Here is a 17,578-nt window from a genome sequence, read left to right on the forward strand (position 1 = left end):
TGGTAGTAACAAAGTACCTTAAAAAGTACCTGGCTCTTTCAGAAGTTCCATGTTAAGTGTAGACACAACACTGGTTCATCTATTTTAACACAGATCAGTGTTAAATGGCTTAGAAAACTGTAGGCAGTCCTGTGAAAATGGTCAGATACAAGGAACAGACTGAAAATGGGAGAAAATCAGAATCAGAACACTTTATTAATCTTTGAGGAAATGATGTGGTTACAGTTGTTCCATGACAGTAAGAACAGTAACTGACTAAAGTAAAGCAAATAATAAAATATATTACAAATAGACTGTTAAACTAAGAACATTAAAGTATCCACAAAGTGTTCACTGGTCTCTAAAATCAGCTGAACATCAGGGTTGTTTTCTCACAGAGTTCAATACAATCAGACTCCAACCAAAGGAGTCACCACCTGCTGACCATTGGTTGGTTTTATTGATTTTATATTATTATTATTTTTATATTATCTTGAATGAAGTGTATATTAAGTGTGTTTAACAAGGTTTAACATTAAGGTTCACTTCGCAATAAAGACACATGAATGGTGGAAAATACTGTGTTAATATTTCTGTGTGGTATAACTATAGGTGACCACATAGCTGCAGGCTCATCTGCACCATCTCTGCAGTCAAAAATAACAATCAACTCATAGTTTTTCCATCAGCCTGCAGAAATAAAATGAAGAAAAACAGTTGAAGCTAAATGTGTGCTGCCCTCCAGATGACATCATGCGTTAGGCCTGCTAGCTGACAGCAAAGAGAGATTATCAAGAGACTGTGAGACGTAAAACAGACAGAATACAGAGCAACAAGGCAGAAAGTTGGAATAGAAGCTGTTAATTTTACTATAAATAACATCTTGATAAAGTATGAAACTTGCTTTATTCTAAAAAACACACAAGCTCTGTGTATATGTGTTCTGTGGTTGCTACAATTACAAAAATCACACATGTGGTCCATATGAGAGACATACTGAGTAAAGGTGAAAACTAACCAGAACTTTGTTTTGTTGGGATTTGTGTTTATTGGTTTGTTTGTTTATTTTGTGCTTTGAAATGTAACATGTTGCTGCTGAGACAGCAGGAGCTAACTTAGCTCAGCAAACAAGCCTGAGCTGCATGTAGCAGCTGTGTGTGTGTCTGTGTGTGTGTGTGTGTTAACAATTATTCAACACACCTCCTGTACATATCAGTATACAGAGACTGTGTGCCTCTGCAGTGATTGTCTGCAGCTAAAGACATATTAATGCTGTTAGCTCTGCTGTGTTAGTGTTGAGTTTCCAGTACAGAGACATGATCAGGATTTTTCCTGTTGAACTACGTGGGAAGCGAGAGTGTAATTATTATCTCTGAGCAACTGAATATGCTAAGAATAATCTGTGCACAAATAACATTAGATGTGGCTGTATGGATTTTATTTATATTATTTGAGTTTACTTAGGTTTACATTCAATATGATTCTGATTGGAAGGTGAAATGTGAGACTCTCAGACTGTGATGCATTTGTGTTGTGTTTAGAACAATTTTGTGTAAATAAAGGTCTGGCAGAAAAACACACGACCTGTCAGACATCTCATCATTTACCTGTTTGTTTGTTTGTTTGTTTTTTAGGACCAGATATAATCCAATTACAGACTTTTACTAGCTGAGTATTTCATAGGTGAAAATCTTTGTAATTAAACTTGCAGTATGTTGCATCTAGTTTTCTACACACATGTTGTAATTACAGTGTTTCAGCTTTATCTGTAATCTGTTTTTTTATATATTGAGTGAGATTATCAAGTCATCTTCAGATTTGTGTTAATATTTTTCTTTGATATGCCATCAAATAATACACTTTACTATGAATTTAAATGTTATAATTTTACTTTAGTTTGTGAATCAAACACGTCTTTAGTTTAGTTTGAACTACACAGTGAGTCACTTCCTGTGTTCACCACATCGTGAGAACATTCACAGATCTATGCTGAGCTTAAAGAAACATTTTGACTGTAGAACTGACTGATAATATTTGAGCTAAGAGGAGAATTAATTTCAACAAAGTTCCTCTGAAAAAAACAATATAAGGAATACAACCGATTCATAAAGATGGAGAAGATCTGGGGCCAAATAAAAATAAAAGACGTACGTCTGCAGCATCAGTCAGGAGGTACAGAACAACTTATACTACCACAAGTCAGAATATTGCTCTTAAGATGAGGCAAACCTGTGACACCATTAATAGTTATGAATATATTAAAACACTGGCTGAGAAGATGACTCTCAGTCTGCAGAAGAAGAAAACTCCAGCAGGATCCACAGGACACGACAACAAAGACAAAACTATGACCTGCAACGTGTGTCACTAAGCAACAGAGCACCTTTGTATATCACAGAGAAAGGTAGGAACACAAAACAGGAAAGAAGCTTAAATGTTTGCAGTGGACAGGAAATGTGAACACGTCACACAACTGCTGTGGTCAAAGCTACAGGAGCTGTTTGAGGTTGGTGTAAAAGGAAGGAAGCACAGAGAGGTGATAGAAGGAGGAGCTGAATATAAACTCTGGTCTTATCTACATTAAGTGCAGCTTCTCTTTGTTCTGCATTTATTATCAATGCAAAGTCGAACACTTTGAGATTAGATGCAGATCAGCGTGCAGGGCTGGACGTGAGGATGGGGCACTCTTTGCTCTGTTTGCTGGGGTTATTCTGTGAGTACAATACACACCTTTACTGTTTGAATGGCAGTGATGAAGGAAAATGTTTCTCACTGGTGACAATTACAGTGTATCACTGCTTTAACCTGAATACCTGACAGCTTCAACACAGCAGACTAGATTTTCTTCATGTTTCCAGCCTGTTTGACAGCTAATAGAAACACAAAAGTTAGGTGATGAGCAATAACTGTACCATGAATATTTACCTTTTAAAAGCCTCGGTTCATAAATTTATTGTGATTTTGTCAGTTGTATAATGTCTGATTATGTTTCATTCATTATTTTAGTGCTCAGTACAGTCATCCATGGAAACACTGAAGGTGAGAAATTGTTTTTTTCTCCCTGTGTTGCTCTAAATGACGTCCTCTGTGTTATATTCTGTATCATAAACCAAACATTTCATTGAGATTATTGGTTAAAATGTTAATGTAACCATGTTAAGTGTGTGAGCACTCAAACACACACCCACGATACAAACTGTATATTTACTGAAGAGCTGTGGCTTCATACATGTGGATTTTCTTTTCATGTTTATCTGATCTGAAAATATCAACAGTGTGTGTAGTGCAGATTATCTCACTGAGTTATGTTGTTGGCATGTATGCTGGATTATATAGTGGGATTTTTTTGGATTACCTCTTGGAGTTGTCAAAATGCTAATTATCAAAAGCTGCACACAGATGACAAATTAAAGGAAAAACCAACATGAAACATGGTAACCAAATGCTGCTCTGAGCTCAGCATAGAGTTTTTTACCTTCATCCCTCATCTGGTCTTTTAATTAGAAGCTGTCTAACACGTCACTCCAAAGTCTGTGTAGATGTTCAGTGTGTCAAATTGTGTGGCTGTTCTGGGACCATCAAACAACAGCTGACAAACAATGAGACAATTATAACAATAATAATAGTGTAATATTTAATGACTGAAACAAAATGGTTTGCTATATTTACGTATGAGCTACAGATGCAAGCAGCACATTTTCTGTACATCTTGAAGTCACTGACTGGGCTCTGCACTTTTTTTTTTCTGTTTCCTTATCAAGAGCATCCAAGGACATGTATCCCTTTAGAAATAAACTTAGCCCTATAATTCTCTACTAGCCACACAAACATACTGCAACAGAAAGACTCGATGATTAGGCATAAGGGGTTACAGGTGGGTCCTTGGATGATCTTGATAAGGAAACAGCCTTTATTGTTTTATGAGTTGTTTTGCTGACTGTTGGGGCCCGAGCTGTAACCCCTCTGTCTAATCATCGAGTCTTACTGTTGCAGTGCATTTGTGTGACTAGTAGATAATTATAGGGCTAGTTGCATTAAAGGAACATTGGGTGTCAATACAGGGCTAGTGTGGCTAGGTGAGAATATGTGTTTTTAGAAGTATCACAAGAAAAGTTTATTTCTAAAGGGATAAATGTATCTGTCTCTTTCGGAGCGCAAAAGAAAGTGAAATGCACCTAAACTAGTTGAATTAAATCATCTATGTCTAAATAACAGAACGCTGAGACCTATGCGATCCTTAAAAACAGTTTAATTAATTAAAATACATAAAGTGCAGGTATATTACTACTACCATGGATGGAGCAGGTGTAGAGAGACGGCAGTCTGCTAAAATGACCAACACCACGGTCAGAGGAGGGACTAGAAATGCAGACATGGCTCACAGATCTCTTCAGAGAGCTCAACAGATGAATAAAGTCATTTTTAAGTTTTTCAGACTGTTCTTTGCAGAATTGTTCCTGCGTGAACAATGATGTTTTTAATTAATTTAGTAAAATTAATCTCAAAATACTACATAAATCTTAATTACAGTTCACGTATATTTTATATTTATTTATTATTCAATATATGAACAGTGTATGAACATACAGTCACAGATTGTGTTTGTGCATAAAAGTGTTTCAGGTTGTTAACTTTGTGGTTGTGTTGGATTCTAGATGCTGTGCTAACTATTGAACCCAACTGGTCCAGTTTTTTCATCGGAGAGTTTGTTACCTTCAAATGTGACATGAATGAAGGAAACGACACTGACTGGTATTACACTTTCAACAAGGATGGTCAAGGATTTATCCTCTACAGTGACTATAAAGAACACGTATTAAGTTTTACATCTACAGGTGACAGTGGTAAATATCAGTGTACTGGTCACAGGATGGGATCATCTTATACAAAGAACAGTAACACCGTCTCTGTAACTGTATCAGGTAAGTCCTCAGTGTCCAATAATGTGATGATTCATGTTGAAAATCATCTGAATTATAAAACTCTGAATACATTTAATTAATGTTGTCATTGAAACTTGCTCACAGCATACACAGTATTACAATACTCACAGACTGACACTTATTATTACTAAATGTGTTATTTTAATATATAACAAGAATAACTGTGGATTAAATTCATTTTAAATAAGGAGAAGAAGAAACATCAAAAGCTTCATAAAAATTAAGGTGATGATGTTTCTGTTATCTAAACCTGAAACTAGGCAGATCCCTCTGAACCCAACATTGTGTTTCCTTTAAGAGTGAACAGGGCTGCTCGTGATTTTTCGTTTTTATGGGCCGATGGGGTTTTATTTCTTTTCTTTTTTTTAACGGTATAAATTAATGGTGGCGGATTGGCCAGTTGGTCATGATCGACTCTGTGCTGGACCAATTACAGCCGAGGAGGTCTGACTTAAAAGTTGAGGTGAAAAGGAACGCGATTTGTCCCGTACTACTTCAGCTAGAAAGTTGCTAATTCAATCATGAAACTGATCAATGATCAGCTGATCGGCTTTTCTCTCTGCGCCAGAAAGAGGAAACCAGTGGATGCAGCACATTTAAGCTTGATCAGCTGTTGTTAGCATTTATTTAATATTACTTTCTAGTATCAGCTGATGTTTGCTGGAGCCACAGCTGTAAAGCTGCTGGTCATGATGTCAGTTTGGTTATCTGGTGAGAGGGAAACATGAAGATGAAACCAGGAGATGTCCTTACTGAATCATCAGAGCTGAACAGGTGATGGAGGAACAGGTTTACCTTTTAGGTGACATGGATGAGTTGAAGGGAAGTTATGAGCTGTTTCTGAGAAACAAATAACACCAGGATCCTTTTCTATGTAGCTGACAGCTGGTAACTGTGCAGGGGCGGGTCTAGCAAAGTGTTGCCAGGGGGCCAGGTAGGGCATTAACAGGGAGAGGGGGGCACAAAGAAATACTTTTCTTTCTTATTCTCATTTAAAATGTCTAGCTAATAATAAATAATTATCTGAATCTTACAACCAAAGTTTTCATCTGATGTAAAATGCTTAGAAATCCATTAATGTATTCAGTAAATATTAAGTCTAGTATATACCCTAGTACGTTATACTATTCTTTCCTTTGGGAAGGTACCATCTGTGCAGTCTGCAATTCTGTTGAAGAAAGATGTTGAATTAATTTAATTACTGGAGAAAAATGATAGATTTCTGTGCATTTGTTTTATATGTGCATTAAATTACAGGCCATTTTAAATTAAAATCGGTTTTGTCAGTTAAGCATCTTGAGGCAGAGGGTACGAGAGTGGTTCCCTATTTTTTTTTTTTTTCTTTTTTTGCTGAGAGTTGGCAAGGCAAGGCAAGGCAAGGCAAGGCAAGTTTATTTATATAGCACAATTCAACAACATGTGATTCAAAGTGCTTTACAGAGACATTAAAAACAAAAACAAATAAAAAGCATGATCTAAAATTGATTAAGACAAACAGACAAACAAACAAACAAAACAGTATTTAAAATCAAAAATCAAAACAGTAGATAAAATCAGAACAGTAGATAAAATCAGAACAGTAGATAAAGTCAGTAGTTAAAATGTAAGTTTTGAAATTTAAGCTTAAAAGTGTGGATTTGGTGATTTATTCAAAAGCAGCTGAGAATAGGTGGGTCTTCAATTTGGATTTAAATAAACTGAGTGTTTCAGCTGATCTGAGGCTTTCTGGGAGTTTGTTCCAGATATAAGGAGCATAAAAGCTGAATGCAGCTTCTCCGTGTCTGGTTCTGACTCTGGGAACTGATAAGAAACCGGATCCAGATGACCTGAGGGATCTGGAAGGTTCATACTGGGTCAGGAGGTCACTGATGTATTTTGGTCCTAAACCATTCAGAGCTTTATAAACCAGCATCAGAACTTTAAAGTCTATCCTCTGATGGACAGGCAGCCAGTGTAAAGACCTCAGAGCTGGACTGATGTGGTCCACTTTTTTGGTCTTAGTGAGGACTCGAGCAGCAGAGTTCTGAATGAGCTGTAGTTGTCTGACTGATTTTTAGGTAGACCTGTAAAGATGCTGTTACAGTAATCAAGCCTACTAAAGATGAATGCATGGACTAGTTTTTCCAGGTCCTGTTGAGACATCAGATCTTTTATCCTTGAAATATTCTTGAGGTGATAGTAAGCTGATTTTGTTATTGTCTTAATGTGTTTTTCTAAGTTTAGGTCTGCATCCATCACTACACCCAAATTTCGCGCCTGGTTTGTGGTTTTAGGTGTATAGATTGAAGTTCTCTGGTGACCTGTAATCGTTTTCTTTGGCACCAAAGACTATTACTTCAGTTTTGTTTTTGTTTAGCTGGAGAAAATTGTGGCACAACCAGTCATTAATTTCCTCAATGCATTTACCAAGAGCCTGTACAGGGCCTCGGTCTCCTGGTGACAATGTGATATATATTTGTGTGTCATCTGCATAGCTATGATAGTTTATTTTGTTGTTCTTTATAATCTGTGCCAGTGGGAGCATGTATATATTAAACAGAAGGGGTCCCAAGATGGAACCTTGGGGAACTCCACATGTGATACTTGTCTGCTCAGATGTGAAGTTACCTATTGATACAAAGTATTTCCTGTTTTCTAAGTATGTTTTGAACCAGTTTAGTACAGTTCCTGAAAGACCTGCCCAGTTCTCCAGTCGTTTGAGTAATATGTTGTGGTCAACTGTATCAAATGCTGCACTGAGATCCAGTAAAACTAAGACTGACATTTTCCATTGTCTGTATTCAGACATATGTCATTAAACACTTTGGTCAGAGCGGTTTCAGTGCTGTGGTTCTGTCTAAAACCTGACTGGAAGGCATCATAGCAGTTATTCTGTGTTAAGAAGTAATTGAGCTGTTGAGAAACTGCTTTTTCAATGATCTTACTTAAAAATGGGAGGTTTGAGATCGGCCTGTAGTTGTTCATTTGTGTCTTGTCAAGATTGTTCTTTTTCAGTATAGGTTTTATTACAGCAGTTTTTAGTGGTTCTGGAAACATACCTGATATTAAAGAAAAGTTTACGATCTGTAACAGGTCTGACTCCAAAGTCTTTGAGACCTTTTTGAAAAAACTTGTTGGCAGGACATCTAAACAGCAAGAGGAGGAGTTCAGTTGACCTAAGATGTCCTCCAGGTCTTTGCTGTTAATAGGGTGAAACTGTTTGATGGTGTTTAAACAGTTTTTTGGTGGACACAGTACATATCCTGGATCTGCTGTTGATGTATCAATTGCTTGTCTAATCTTTTGGATTTTTTCTGTGAAGAATTTGGCAAAGTCATTGCAGGCCATGGTCGAATGAAGTTCAGTTGCCACTGACACAGGAGGGTTTGTTAGCCTGTCAACTGTAGAGAATAAGACCCGAGCGTTATGACTGTTTTGGTGATGATGTCAGAGAAGTACAACCTCCTTGCACTCTTCAGTTGTAAATTATAATTGTGAAGTTTCTCTTTATAGATGTCATAATGAACCTGGAGGTTTGTTTTTCTCCATCTGCGCTCAGCTTTCCTACACTCTCTTTTTCATTTTTCACCAGTGTGGAGTTTCTCCATGGAGACTTCTTCCTTCCAGAGATAACCTTCACCTTAATGGGAGCAATAGTGTCCATTACATTTAACATTTTAGCATTGAAGCTATTGACGAGGTCATTGACTGAACCTCTGGACAGGTCAGGTGTTAATGGGAAGACCTGGTTAAAGATCTCACTACTGTGTTCAGTTATACACCGTTTTGTGATCACTGCTGTTGATATATTTGTGTGGGCTGAGATTTTACTTTCAAAGAAAACACAGTAATGATCAGATAGGCCCACATCAGATACAGTAACCTTTGAAATGCTCAGGCCCTTGGAGATCAGTAGGTCAAGAGTATGTCCTCTATTATGTGTGGCCTCTGTTACATGCTGAGTCAGCCCAAAGTTGCCCAGAGTGTTACTCAGGTCTTTAGTCCCTTTGTCCTGAGGGTTGTCCACATGGATATTAAAATCCCCAACAATAATTACACAGTCGAAATCAACACAGATCACAGACAGCAGTTCACTGAGGTCATTAAAAAAGTCTGTGCAGTATTTGGGAGGCCTGTAAACATTAAGGAACACAACTTTGGATGGGGCCTTCAGCTGTAACGCCACATATTCAAAAGACTGAAAACTTCCAGGAGATAGCTGCTTACATTGAAATGATTCATTAAATAAGACGGCAACCCTATTAGTTAGGTATATGTAATTATATATTAGGTTGTTTTATATTTTTGCTAAGTACTGTTTAGAATACCAGAATAGTGAGGATGGTGTAGGTTTAAGTTTATTATAAAGGCTTTATGGCTTTTCCTATAATACCGTGGTGGGCCGGTCACTAGTCAAAATGCCCGGGCTGATTTTTTGTCCCAGTCCAGCCCTGACAGTGAACTGCATTAGTTTACATTCAGTGTGACTTCTTCAGGCATAAGATTGGACAATCATTTATACTGTGTTTATTTCGAGATCTACAACCTGAATTACTGCAGCTCTGTCACCATGTTGAGACAGAAATCAGCGAAAATTTGAAATGTCTTAAACTGCAAGTAACAAAAAACAACAACAATATAATGAAAACATCTGTAGATTTTGTTTTGTTGGAATTTGAGTCACCTGAAGAAATCTTTTAAAATTTAGGATTTTTTTTTTTCATTTACATTGTATCAAGTGTATATTTTCTTGCCTTCTTTTTCATAACAGCATATAAACCCAGGGCCACACTGACTGCAGGAACAACAATCATACCAGTAGGGGGCAGTGTGACACTGACCTGCTCTGTGCAGAGCTCTGATGGATGGAAATATGAGTGGTTCAGACGAACCCAAACAACCTCTGAAGTTCACATCAGAGATCAACAAAACAGAGATATCAGAGTATCTCAAGGAGGAATCTACAGCTGCAGAGGAACAAGAGGAAACCCAGTTTACTATACTTATGACAGTTATGATGTCACCATTGAGATAACCTGTGAGTTCAGTAACTTAGTTTGAAATATACATTCACTCATGATTGTCAAACATACAATGTTAAGTTTTCTGTGTCGATTTCATGTTTCTATTTGTATCTCAACTGTTAATATGTGTAAACAGTTTCCAATAAAGTTGTTGTAAAACAACAACCCAACTGGCCTCAGATATTCAGAGGAGAGACGATCACTCTGACATGTGAGGTGCAGGAAGGAGGTGAAACCACTGAGTGGGAGTATGAATGGAGAGGACCCAGCACACCCACACAGTGGACACACAATAATGATGTGACATTCAGAGTTTCTGAGTCCAGCAGTGGAGACTACATGTGTAAGAGTCGACGCAGAGATGACTCATATTCTTCAACAGAGTGGAGTGAAGCCTTCACATTGTCAGGATCAAGTAAGTCATGTTTGTTGTGTGATCTCCATTTGACAAATGTCATAATGGTCAGCACAGGATGAATTCAATGGTCTACAAAGCATGTTCCATTGTTAGTCAGACAAAGAGCTGCAGCTGATAGTAGCCTCATTGTAGACAGTTTGTCACCACTTTGTGTCATCAACTTTCAGCTGGTATAGAGACGCCAATGCTGACCTGCTGCTCCATCACCTGAGGACAATAATGACAGAAATAGGATAATTAAAATATATTATCAAACAAATAACAACAAATCTACAATTTCTATTAAAAAAAGAATACAAGTCATTATGATCTGTCGTCTCATCAAATTCTACCATCTGGTAAAATAAATGAAACACACACAACATACCATCAAAAATAATGTTACTGTTTCTATGATTAACATTCTCACAACTCCTCTCTAGTCACTTCCACTCACCTTTAGCAGGAGGCTTATTGAGATTGATCCCTTTAAACTCCCAGCTCCTAAACACGGACCAGCTTATTAATCAGTCCCCAAGTACCTCTTAAATGCAACCAAGTGAATATAAAACTTTCACAGTGTCGATCAAAATTAGTTTACAGTTTGTATCGCTTCAAGATCACAAAGAATTGGTGATGTTCACCATTTCCACCAAGTTATTTCAACTGGTTTGATTCAATCGTTGACTTTTGTTCTTTTTCTAAACTGAACTGCAGATAAACCAAAGGCCAAACTGAGAGCTGATAACACAACTGTTCCAGTAGGGGGCAGTGTGACCCTGACCTGCTCTGTGAACTCATCATCATCTGGATGGAAATACTACTGGTACAGAGATGATACCACAGTGGATGTTGTCTCCCCATCAAATGGACAAATCAGTGTCTCACAGGAAGGACTCTACAGGTGCAGAGGAGGAAGAGGAAACCCAGTTTACTACACAGAGGACAGCCAAGAAGTTCACATTAACACAACTGGTGAGTTTGTATTCAGCAACAATGTTGAATAGATTGATGATTGAGGATTACTATGAAGGCCAAACAGCATATATCTCATTGTAACCTCTTTGGCATTGTAATAATGTTTTTATTGGAAATGTTGAACATGAATATTCATGTAAAATGTGGAGTCGAGAGAATCAGTGTCAGGAATGTGATCCAAGGAGGGGAGACTAGGTGGGATTATGAATGTGACACAACCACTTTCAGCAAATCTCCAAATCAAAATAAATTCACAATTAGTTCTGTAGCAATTCTACAAGTAACACTGCAAGTAGTGTAGAACAGGAGTCACAACATCAAACCACAGAGCAGAGTCATGCTGACAGTTTCTGACAGGAAACAGAAAATCTCAATGTAAACATCAGTTTTTGTTTCTTTATATTATGATTTCAGATCCAAAATCTGAAATTTTCTAGTTTCAGGTTTTGGACGTGAAAGAAGTTCGTTTATCGTTCCGTTCATCATCGGACTTGTTAGTGGAATTATTGCCGTGCTGCTGCTGATGTGTTGCTATAAAAAGATAAAGGGTGAGAGACTTTCTGATTGACTTTTTAAAGGAAAAATAATTTATTTTGATGCTGTGACACTTTTAAACAAGCTGATGTAATAATGTTTGTATTTTTACAGAACCCTGTTGTTACAGGTTGGTGCAGGAGTTTAGTTTCATTTTAATCACAACAATAAGTTTGAATTATTCCTCATTAAATTTACATTACTTGCCAAATGTTTCAGTCTCACTCAGTCTCAGAGCACCAATCAAAGCTCTGCTTCAGAACAAACATCCAATCCCAATGAAACGCAGGTTTACTCCTCTCTTCTTCACGGTGAGACCAGAAATTACTTTTCTCTTTATTACAGTTTTTAACACTCAGTTTGTAGTGAAGAAAAAAAAATCTTTTATTAAACAAAAACAGAAATAAATCATTATATTTTCCTTCTTTCTTATTTTCAATGACTTGTAGGTGATCTTTCAGTCTATGAACCAGTCAGAGGCTCTGGAAACACTGGAAGTGGTACAAACAGTATAAACTTTGATAATAACAGAGCTGTAAGAAATGTAAATATTTATTCTGACTGATCAAACTTCATTATTTCAGCAGATGAATACAACAACGTCACATCTGGATTTCAGCTTGAAGGTCTTGATAAGAGGAGTGAGTACAACAAACATGAAATGTAATAATTGGTCGATTGTTTTTGTAACTTGTGTAATTTTAGATGAAGACAGTCTCCATGTTATTAAATACAATAATCCATCATCACAACAGGCAGACATGATGGCACAGAGGAGAGCTCTGACTACAATAATGTGAATCCTGAATCAGCCTCAGGTACAAATGTGAACTCTACAGACACTGAATCATTAGTAATCAGATTACATGTTGTAACATAAGGCCGACAGCCTAAAGAAATTCTCTAATGAAGTAACACTTAATGATGATACATAAATGAACTAATGAGTAATTATTGCCAATACACACTACTTAAAGGTTAACAAAAGATATATCTAAATAAAGGATCATAAAATAACATGATGTAAGTGTTTTGTAAGCATGTGCGGCCTTCTACGCTCTGCGTCACTTCCCTCAATAGATCAGCCAGACATCCCGCTGACTGTAGCTTTTAACCCTTACTGACGTGTGCACAACTCCATAATAAGCACCAAGCGGCAATATGTATAAAGATGATCATGGTTACACCTGCAATGAAAGATTATATGATTATACCAACACCTGTAAATAGAAGATTAACATGAGGTTATAACAATCACTGTAATACAAACGTTAATGGAATGTCAATAGCTTCAATAAATGCTTTAATGCAATGCTTATTATATGATTCTGATGTAATGATAAAATAACAGTAAAATATCCCTTCTCAGCGGTAAAATGTGTGACATCACTTAAAGTTTCAGAGTTTTGTGGAGCTGATGAGCTGAATCACGACTGGTTTTAGTTATGTTGTGTTTCTGTTGTGGTGTCTGAATAAAATAATGAGCCTCTTAAATTTCAAACACATGCAGCTAAAATGTGAGAAAGTGTAAGTTTCCCTGATGAGATCAGTTCTGTGTGATTAAAGAATGAAAGTGTAAAAGGTCAGAAAGCATCATCACATCTTTGGCACCATTATTTCTTTGTTTTTCACTTTTGAAGTCGTATTTGTTCTGATTTTGTTTCAGGTCCATAAAACGATTATTTTAACAAAACTCAAGACTCACGAACAACGTCAGCAACAAAATCCAACTCAGAACATTTTGACAACGTTTAGAGAACTGCCAGCATCCAGATCAACAGCAGTTATATTAAACAATGACATGCTCTTGGTTTAATGTCAGCACTGGAAGACTGATAATATGGTTCATCTTTGTATTAAAATCCTATTGTGTTTATTTCTGTTGTAATGATGGTTTCCATCATGACACAGTTTCATCATTTGGTTATATAAGTTTGATTTAGTCTCTTTTTTATTTCTATAAGATATTCACTCACTTCCTGTTATCTGTAAAGCTTACTGGAGATGTTTATTGCATATTTTTCATATAAATAACACAAAATAATTAAATGAATAAAGTAGGTAAAGTAAGTAACATTTTATCTATATATCACCTTTCAAGATAAAATCACAAAGTGCTTTACAGAAGCAGAAACAGACATAAAACCTCAAACAAACAAAATCAACCAAAAGCAAGTTTAAACAGATAAGTTTTTAACTGCGTTTTAAAAGAAATGACTGAGTCCACAGATCTCAAACTCAAAGGGAGCGAGTTCCAGAGTCTGGGAGCCACTAATACAAATGCTCTGTCACCTTTTGTTTTTAATCTTGTATGCTGGACAACCAGCAAGCCCTGGTCACAAGACCTCAGGGACCTGCTGGGGCGATAAGGAAGAAGAAGATCACTGATGTAAGTTGGAGCTACACCGTGCCGGGCACTAAAGGTCATGATTATAATCTTAAAATGGACCCCGAACTTGACAGGGAGCCAATGCAGCTGAATCAGCAGGGAAGTGACATGGGAGTATTTGTGATGCTTTGTCAGAAGCCTAGCAGCAGCATTCTGAACACCCTGCAGTCATTGCAGGGAGGCATTACTTAAGCAAGTAAAGAAGGAATTACAATAATCTAAGCGAGATGAAACAAAAGCATGAATAATCATTTCCAATTCGGAGCGTGACACAATGGGACTCTTAGCTTAGCAATATTTCTTAATTGGTAAAAACAAGAGCGAACCAAAGATTTAACGTGTGTGTCCAGCGTCAGAGCTGGGTCAAATGTAACACCAAGGTTCCTAATGGAGGGTTTAATATAAGAAGCAAGAATATGCATTACTTGTTGCCAAATTGTGATGCATAAAAACTGTATTGTCAATGTCCAGATTTTACAGTGTGATTCATGTCATCACTGAGGCCATGACAGAAAACATGTTGTGTTTCTGGCTGAGCCCCCAGAAAAGAGGAAATGCAGCCTGTGGTTGAAGAGAAAAATGTTTTGTTCAGTAAATGACTTGTTTTAGCAAAGAGGCAACAAGAAATGCAAACAATAACAGCACAGTGGTGTTCTCTTGACAACTACATGCTGACATTGTCAAATATAAATATAAAATATTTCCTTAGTTGAAGGGATAAAAAGTGTCAGGTGTGCCCCTGTAGCACTGCACTTGTTCTCTGTGTGGACTGCACATTTTTATATGATCTACCTGCACTGGGAAAAATACCACACTGTGAGAACTGATGAAAACTCTCCTTTAGAAAAATATCAGACAAAAATTCTGATTGCTACAGTGCCGAATGTGACAAGCAAAGTATCATAATCTTGGGTGTAAAAGTGTCAGACATCATACTATAAGTGAATGCTTTTGCCCTTTTTTCCAGAAAAACCTCAGCTTTCAATATCTGGCAGTCGTTATACTTTACTGTATTTGTATGACAGTGGAACAACAGTGGGGGAAAAAATAGACTCTGTTTTTTCAGATTTATAGCAAAGTGGAAACAGATTTAACATGAACAAAATGTAATAAAACATCAACTATAAATTTGAACTATACTTAATAAGTACAAAAACGTTTTTGAGCCCAGTCCACTCAATTTTTTACATATCCTCCCTTTTATGTTGAAAATCTCCAGGAGTTTGGGGGCTGTGCGATTATTATACTATCATATATTACATTATACCTTTAATCAAAATGATTGAATCATGATACTGCTGTAGGCCACATTATACTTTTTATTATAGATTGTGTAATCATTATGAAGTTTTAGTTTGCATTATACTCCTGAGTTAGAAGAATGTGAAAATCATTAAACTTATTAGATTGATTTGTATTACATTATACTGCTGATTTACTGATTTACTGTGAATGAGTTACACTGCTTTATGACATTTCATACTGCTGAGTTATAAAGAGAATACTGTGTGCAGGGAATCAGGGCCTTGCTTTTCAGATTGTAGAGAGAACAGAGCATACTGCACGAGAGCTTCTCCCTCACCTTTGTTGGAAGAGGAAAAAGAGGGAGGTCATAACTCAGGCTCACTGAGAGATAGAAAGTATGTGGATGTTTAGGCTTTTATGACTAGGTGGGGGCCACCAGATGCTATAAGAGTTTGAGTAACGGTCCGACATTTTGAGATCTGCTGTGACTCTCTTCATGCACATCTCACATCCCGGATGTATTGCGCATTCTGTTTGTATGAAATAATAAGAATTGTATGGATTAAAATAATTGTTGATTGAACAGTTATACACCGAGTGTTGTTCTTCCTTCAGCCCAAGGATCAAAGAATTGGGAGATTTTAACAGTGCATTGTCACTTCTCCACACCCGCCTTTCTGCTCCATGTGTCATCATTTCTTACCTGTAATTGGACCGTCTTTGCACGTGCATTCTCATGATGCATGAAGTTTCGTAACCTTTGTCTTCTCATCTTTCAGTAAAGTGCATTTGTGTTTGTGGACCAGTCCAGTTTGTTATTGAGGTGAACATCCAGGTATTTGTACCCCTCCACCGTTTCAATGTCCAAACCCTGGATGTTCACTGGTGTAATAGGGGGTGGCTTCTTGCTAAAGTTAATCACCAGCTCCTTTGTCTTGCTGGCACTGATGCGAAGATGGTTCTGTTCACACCAGCTGATGAAGTCATTGATGACCCTCCTGTATTCCAGTTCGCTTCCCTCCGACATCCGACCCACAATGGCGGTGTCTTCTGAGAACGTCTGGAGATGGCAAGTGTCTGAGTTATAACTGAAGCCTGCAGTGTACAGGGTGAAGAGGAAAGGGGCAAGTACTGTTCCTTGTGGGGCCCCTGTGCTACAGACTACCACTTCAGACACACAGTCCTGCAGCCTCACATACTCCTGGTGAGGTAGTCAATAATCCACGAGGACAGGTGATGGTCCACTCCCGCTCACTGCATGGTTTGCATAGAGATGGCACAGCGCAACCTGGCTCGCAGCTGCCTCTTTAGCCAGGTCCCCAGTGGGAGATATTTGTAACTCAACCGACTCGGACAGGTGAAATTCAGACGTGGCCGTCAGCAGCAACCCGGGTTAGGCCGGAGGATCACCCTTGCGTCACCTGCATCATTTGGACTGACAGAGTGTGGCGTTCACAAAGGATCATGTCAACTGTGGTCCAGCTGGTGGACCTCACACCAGAAGGCAAACAGCTCCCAAAGAAAGCAGTGGGCAGTCCTGGTGGATGGCACACAAGAGTCCTGCAGCGTTCTCACTTTTAGATCAGTCAGCTCTAAGGCATGGAGCCTCTCCCTCTCAGGGTACAGGCTGTCAGCCTGAGCCCTACTGGGGAAAGGTGGAACAGTGACCCCCTCACCTGGGACAGGTCCCTCAAAACAGGGAGCTCCTAGGGTGTCCTGGCCATGAATGGCAGAACAGGTGAAAACTAGCATGTAGGGCCAAAGAGGGGGCACCAGGATCAACCTCAACTCCTCAGTCTGGACCCGATGAAGGAAAAACTGGAGGAGGGAGTATGGAGAGAAAGCACAGAGAAGTGTAGCGGTAGACTACTGTTCCCATAAGGCTGTGTGCGGGGGGGGGCTTCCGGGTTCAAGTAAAGTTGGTAAGCATCACCCGAACGGCTGCATCCAGTGTCATCATTTATACGTGGTGTCAGAAGTGCGAACGGGGGTCTCCACAGTATTTTTGAGTACGGTACGGTGCAGTTAACTGCGAGAGAAGTTTTCGCATCGGTAACCCGAACAAGACCGGCATGCAGGTGAAGAGCGGCCGAGGCTATTACCGGCGCTA

The 17,578-nt window shown here is 38.2% G+C and overlaps 1 protein-coding gene and 1 long non-coding RNA gene across 2 annotated transcripts in view; both read left to right on the forward strand.

The window, feature by feature from the left end:
- The window catches only part of LOC116328764 (Fc receptor-like protein 5), a 108,114-nt gene that overhangs the window by 49,583 nt on the left and 40,953 nt on the right, over positions 1 to 17,578 (forward strand). Inside the window, exons 3-5 of the mRNA XM_039607879.1 lie at positions 4,635 to 4,901; positions 9,673 to 9,939; positions 10,062 to 10,340. Coding sequence (XP_039463813.1) covers positions 4,635 to 4,901; positions 9,673 to 9,939; positions 10,062 to 10,340 — 813 coding nt within the window. The remainder of the gene's footprint in view (positions 1 to 4,634; positions 4,902 to 9,672; positions 9,940 to 10,061; positions 10,341 to 17,578) is intronic.
- On the forward strand, positions 12,334 to 12,657 carry LOC120437331. Its single transcript, XR_005611031.1, has 2 exons — positions 12,334 to 12,475; positions 12,590 to 12,657. It is a non-coding gene; the product is annotated as an uncharacterized LOC120437331 (long non-coding RNA).

The sequence above is a fragment of the Oreochromis aureus genome, unplaced genomic scaffold (assembly GCF_013358895.1).
Source record: "Oreochromis aureus strain Israel breed Guangdong unplaced genomic scaffold, ZZ_aureus HiC_scaffold_90, whole genome shotgun sequence".
NCBI classification, from domain to species: Eukaryota; Metazoa; Chordata; class Actinopteri; order Cichliformes; family Cichlidae; genus Oreochromis; species Oreochromis aureus.